The sequence below is a fragment of the Athene cunicularia genome, assembly GCF_003259725.1.
Source record: "Athene cunicularia isolate RWA chromosome 8 unlocalized genomic scaffold, athCun1 chr8_part1, whole genome shotgun sequence".
Lineage (NCBI taxonomy): Eukaryota > Metazoa > Chordata > Aves > Strigiformes > Strigidae > Athene > Athene cunicularia.
Window position 1 is genome coordinate 2161826 of NW_020799109.1, and position 6464 is coordinate 2168289.

Below are 6464 nucleotides of genomic sequence, written 5' to 3' on the forward strand. Positions count from 1 at the left end.
AGCTACAAGAACAAGAGTGGGAGGGATAGGAAAGAGAAGTTACGCTGTACAGATAATACTACCAAATCCAGAACCAGGTTAGATAAGGGAGCTGAGGAACCAAGCCTAGGGCCTGAAGTTACCCATATGCAAAGCACGAGCTGGGGCGAGGCAGCACACAACAGTGATCCCAACCACTCATTCTGCAACACATGGGCAAAGGCAGCAGCTAACGGATTCAAAGGGCAAACATACTCACCTTCTCCTAAGCTCCGTGGCTCACAGCGTTGCTGTAAACGCAAAGCATCAGCTACTCAGAACACAGACTCTACAGCTGCCTCCTCCTGACGGTGGGTGCTTTTGCAAATTGATTAAAATAACTGAGCAGGCTTCGTTTTCGCAAGCACTGGTGGGATGAAAATCACCCACTTCAATATATTCACCAACTCAACTACAGGAGTACTGACCTAGAAAAGAAAGAGAGCTTTGATGCCCCCTGCATCCCTGCCCACCCGTGCAGATGTGTCTAACTCCAGACTCTTTTGAAGCCAGGAAAGTGGGAGAGGTCAAGTACTGCCTTACACACCACCTTTTTCTGAACGTCCTTACAAAGCTCACAGATTTAGGTAAGAGATAAGGGATGGTCATTTACCTGCATATTTGAATACAGCCACTACAATACATTCTAATGCATGTCGTAACAATAATTCCACCTCCTGCAATTAGATCACACACCACTGTGACAGCACCACAGGAGACGTTTTATCTTTCTCCTCACACAAGAGTCTTTTGTCACCTCTTGAAATTTAAGACAGACAAATACTTAAGCATCAGATATATTTATTAGACAATTCAAAAAGCCAGTTTTATTAGACAATTCAAAAAGAGAAGTAGAATGTGTTTTAATTTCCATGTTTTAATACTTCATCATCTCAAGAACCTGGCAATCACAGAAAATAAAAATAGTGTTTACAAAAGTTACAAAAGCTGCACTGCATTCCAAATTACAGAAAACATGGTTAGTTGACAAGGAAGCTTTATAAAATGCAGTAACAGATTTTCAGCTGATTATGAAACATAGTGATATTGCCATGTATGCATTCACAAAAATCGGCATAGTATCGAAATTAAGGCACTTTGGATACACAGTATTCACTTCCATACAGGAAAACAATTTAGAGAAACCACAGTAAATTGCTACTGGTAGATAGTGACAGTATGCCCAGCACTGGCCATCAAAGCACCAGGTTTGTGTGAATGAATGAAAGTTCTTGATAAAAAAAAAAAAGCACTGAAAATTTTTTTAACCCTATTTGATATCAAAGACTCATTCAAGAAAATTTAAAGAGGTCAAGGAAGATTTCCATGAGTTAAACACAATTTTTTTTAAAAGTTAAACATTTTAAAATAAAAGTCCATGGTAAAAACCGCATGAAGTTCACATTAAGGGTTAGTGCGTGTCATTGCGTCAAAAGAAGAAGAAGAAAAAAAAAAAAGCATTGACTTTCTCCACATTTACCTGCCATTTCATGAGGTACCCACCAACCACAGTAATATCAAAGGAAATACAGTACAACTGAATAATTTGTCAAAGCAGCAACCTCTCTTCAAGGCTGCACTTTTTCATCCTCCTTCCCATTTTAGATTGTCGTATGTTTACTGCCTGTATCCCAACCTGCCACAAGCACACTATTTACTAACAGATCTACAAATAACGATTCTCTAGCTCAAAGAAAAAGTAATTTCCGCTGGTTTTTACACCACTGTCTTGAAAGAAAAATTTAACCAGTAATTGAGTAGTTTTGTAACTTCTATTGCAGCCTTTGGTATGTAAATTCTAAGAAGTAAAAATACTCAGGAATCTAACCCTGCAAGCACATGTGTATTTTAACAGGAGTTTAAAAGAACTGTTAGTAATAACATCAGGCATTTACAGGATCAGGCACTTAAATTGTGTGTTATTGTTGCTGGTTTACCTTGCTAATTTGAATGAAAAATGCCATTGTATAGGAAAAAAAAAGGCAACTTCTTCAGAAATCAAAGCAGCACTTACATGTGGAAACTATGGTTAGTCTAAACTACCTGGCTCATAATTAGAACAAATAATTTCCACAGCAGTATTTTACAAATCAGTAGGGTCCAACAGATTTCACCTAAAGTCAGGAAGAATACATTGTAAGAGAACTTGTTGATGCACAGCATCTTCACAAGCATATTCCTCTTACGTCTTGGACGAAGCATTTAACATCCAGAAAACAAAACAACCGTCCTTTAACATCAATTCTTCTTTGACAAGAATGACAGCCTAGACGCACTTCAGTACGAAATACAGCTACTCAGCATTCCTCAGTACTGAAGTGCTCACCCTACACGCATCTGAAGTTTCAATTTAAACATGTAATTAACCTTCCTGAAGCATGATACTCTATTCCTGCCTAAGTGATATTACTTGGACTGCAGAACGATTTCTGTATCCTTCTTCTAGGGCACTGAGCGTGAACAAAAGACCCAGTATCAGAGCACTCATGTAACATTCATTAATTTATGAACCTCTGCTCTGCACAGCAATCCACAGGACACCAGTTTGCAGTACACGAGTACTGGGAGTTTTGGAGAGCAGCCTAAGTAGCTCCATACAACTCAGGGGGCAAGAAGCCCTGAGTTGGTGAAGCTGCCGCGTCTTGTAAGGTGGATTCTACTACCTCCTTACTCAGCGTCCCTCATAGCTACGCAGGGTGATAGCAGTCTGCTGTCAACTAACTCACACAACTATAGAATACTCGTTTGCAATCTACCAGTCTAAAGCACTTCCAATAGTCAAACATCCCCTGTGCAGGAATTCAGCTTCTTACTTCACAGAGCAGAAACCTCTTTATGTTCATTTTGCTATGAAATAATAAACTAAGGTGTCTCTTCCTTTACCCCCTTGCAGATTACCGAGATGTCTTCTAGAGTTAGGGTTGTATCAAATGCGGTTTTACAAAATCACGTGCCTCCACAATTTGCAGGATTCAGCAAGTCAAAACAATAACACAGTTTGCTTGTGTAAGCGTGATTACGTAAATGTTTACTAGGATAATGCTATTTAAAAATATAGTGTTTTAATATAGCAATATTTCTTACAGACAAAAATAAAATAGTAGTGGGATAAGTATGTTTTAAAATCAATGAGAACTGAACAGATAAGAAGTCCTACCCAGCAGAACACTCACTTCATTGCAATTTTGACATTTCACACGTAAGAAAACAGAGTTGAACACTACATTGTGATTGCAAGTGGCCTGAGGATAGTTTCTTCCTTTGTGAACCTTCATAAGAGAAGTAATGTCAGCTCTAAGCATTAGAGAGGCATTAAAATATATATATTATTCCTGTAACATATCCACAGTTGTTAAGTTGAATAGGGACGAAGCCTGAGTATCTTCGGAAGGGAATAATTTTTTAAATGAACACCACAAGCAGAAGGAAGGATATTAATCAGGGTTACTTTGTTTTTCTTTCACTAGGTAGTAAAAGAGTTGGCATAACCTATGTTTGTTTTTATGTTACCAAGAAAAAACAGTAAAATTGCAATTACTCAAATGAAAAGTACTCATCATCCCTAATCAGAGCAGAAAGACTGAACAATACCAATTAGGATAATCTTTATGTTGGCCTATTTTGATTACACAGTTAAAAAACCCATCAGGTGACCAACATCACATGTATCAATGATATTACTGCAATTACAACAAAAGTTAATGCATATTAGTGAAAAAAAATGAGTCAAACAGGTTACGTTTTGTAAACTTATTTGGGGACAAATTTGCAATGGTGATTCCATTAAGACAACTGTCACAAAGGCCTTCTCCCTTTGGCTGAAATGCATTTTAAAAAAGCACGTCATGATCTGATAATGTAAAGCTACATGCATATGCCCAGCACGCACACGTATGTTATCATATATACACATATACACACACAGAGTATACATACGGTGATACATGCTGTAAAATATTACCAGCATCACAGCGACGTCCTACCACTGTTCCCAGCTAAAGTCATCTCCTCTACCAAACACAAGAAAAAAGCCTAAAATAGTAAGGAAAATGACTGCATTGCCAGCCAGCACCAGACCACAGGCTCCCCATTTGATCTGAAATGCAAGGAAACGACAAAGTCAAAGCAGTTCTTATAAGATAGGTTAAGGTCAGTTATTTATATCCATTAGATAAACTAAACGAAATACTACAGAAAGGTGCTAAAAGCATAAAGCAAGACGACAAACAATAAATAATTCAATTTATATGAACAATTACTCAATTAGCAACCACTCGTATTATTAATATACAAGACTTCAACAGACAGGCTAATAACGCTATGTTTTAGCACAAAATAATTACCTTGCCTTACAAGCCACTAAAACATACCCAAATCATAGAAAAAAAAAATCTAGTAAAACTAGTGCTCTCCTTTAATTGCTATGCAACAGAGCAAGAGATAATATTTCAAATAAATGCCAGTAACAAGCATGGAACACAGTACATGGTCTCAAAGGTAAATAGCTTTCTCTAACGATCTGCTCGACTAAGTTTACTCAAATAAGCAGCAAGTACTCTTAGAAGATGTAGCTGTGAATTAGAGCCCCCCCTCGTGGTCACTTCTGCGTCTGCCTAGTTTCAGGTCCACAAAACCAAAAATGCAGCGTCAGGGAAATTGTGCATTACAAATAAATTAAAACCAAGCACTCAGGTTTTAAGCAAAACCGAAAGACTGAAGGGGAAAACCAATGCAACACAGAAAAACGTCACTGGGTAGTTTGGGAGACAGGATGAAAGAGTTCTTGCCTTGCAAAACAAATGTGACAAAAGTCTCACCACTGAAGAGCAGTTCAGAGAGCAAAGAGAAAAGAAGCTAGCAGAATTTCCTCAGATTTTAAGGGGACAAAGCATGAAAACCAGAAGGGTAGCTCTGGAAGTTTGGCCTTTTATCTTTTAACTCATAATGCACTCCAGTCAGCAAGTTTTCAGCATCCTAAATGGAGAAAGCAGACATTCCAAGATAAAAATAAGGAAGGTGGCACAAGAAGCAGTGCGAAAGCTGATGAGACAGAGAGGCATGAGATGTAGGAGATAATATCCTGTATTGGACGAAAACAAATCTGGAAAAAAGCACAACTAAAAACTTTTCAGTAATGCAAGTCCTTCGTTCAGGTCAAAAAGCAGCACTGACAGACAAAATTTCATCGGAGTGAATCTAGAAACATCACAGTAATGAAATTAATGACAGCAACAGTGCAACTTAAAAGATTATAGTAACTGGTGCCTTACCACAAAAATTCGCAAGCAGAACTTACCGCTTCAACCCGTGCAAGGATTATAGGAAATCCAAAAGCAGAAACAACAATTCCAGTTGTGAAGAAATACGCCAATTCCCTGCAGGCACTGCTGGCTGCATCACTGTCATCACTTACTCTTTTTGCAATGAAGTGGGGAATGGGGCAGATGAAGTAAAATATTAAGACAAACAGAGGCCAATATACACTGGGGAGGAGGGGAAAAAAGGAAATATGACATCATCAGTTTAGATAGATGCTTCAATAAAACGTATCTTCAGTTTAGAAATAGTAATTGCAATCACCGTAATCCTTCTTTATGGTTTGAAAAGCGGATGATGTGATTTAACCACAAGATTTCACCCGAAGGGGCAACTCTACCTCAATTTCCCTGCACACAAGCACTCGTACGACCTCGCGTAGAGACTCTCCCAAACGTTAATTGATTTTTACTTTGCATCACCTTGCTGATTCAGCTCACACCACCGCCTCACAAAACCGACAGTCAGCACACGGGGAACAGGAAACGCACACAAGCAGGCCGGGAATCCAGAGCTTTCCCAAATTAGAGGGATCGTGGAGTATACACAAGGCGGCTGGGAAGGCACACCCTCACGCTCTCATTAGCTTCTTCCGGATTTTTTTAGGTTTCATAGACATCCCAGCTGGAGTCTTGTGGTAGAAGGGTTGTTTTAAGAAACAGGGAAGTAAGGGGAAGAGTTGTGCGAGGTTAAAAAGGAGCGTTCAGCAAGATGGCACTGCTTTCCCTGAAGAAGCGTAGCGCTGCTTTCGGTCGGTTTTTGGATGTAAACACAAGGCTAGGGAGGCGGTTGGAAGTAGACGACCTTTAAGGTCCCTTCCAACCCATTTTGTGATTCTATGATTTAATCACAGTAAACTTCCACACGCCAAAAGCCAGAAAGCAGGTGGCTGCTGAGAGCGCGGGACAACTCAATTAAACGCCATTAACGCCTCAATTAACAGCTACAAAGGGAAGTTTGGGAAAGGAAGCCGGCCAGCTCACCCGTAGTACTCCAGGGCGCAGCCCAGCATCAGGAACGTCAGCCCGATGGCTCCGCTGAAGGACAGCGCCACGAGAGCTGCAACGGCACAGGGCAGGCCGTGAGGCGGGACCCGCCGCACCGGGCACCGATTACCCCCCACCCCCCTC

General features: G+C 40.0%; 1 protein-coding gene across 1 annotated transcript in view; it reads right to left on the bottom strand.

Annotated features, from left to right (window-relative positions):
• Window positions 1–3999: 3999 nt before the first annotated feature.
• LEPROT overlaps window positions 4000–6464 on the bottom strand; it is a 5500-nt gene continuing 3035 nt past the window's right edge. The window contains exons 3-5 of the mRNA XM_026853855.1: window positions 6318–6393; window positions 5315–5501; window positions 4000–4992 (exon numbers count right to left, since the gene is read on the bottom strand). Coding sequence (XP_026709656.1) covers window positions 4894–4992; window positions 5315–5501; window positions 6318–6393 — 362 coding nt within the window. The 3' untranslated portion in view covers window positions 4000–4893. The remainder of the gene's footprint in view (window positions 4993–5314; window positions 5502–6317; window positions 6394–6464) is intronic.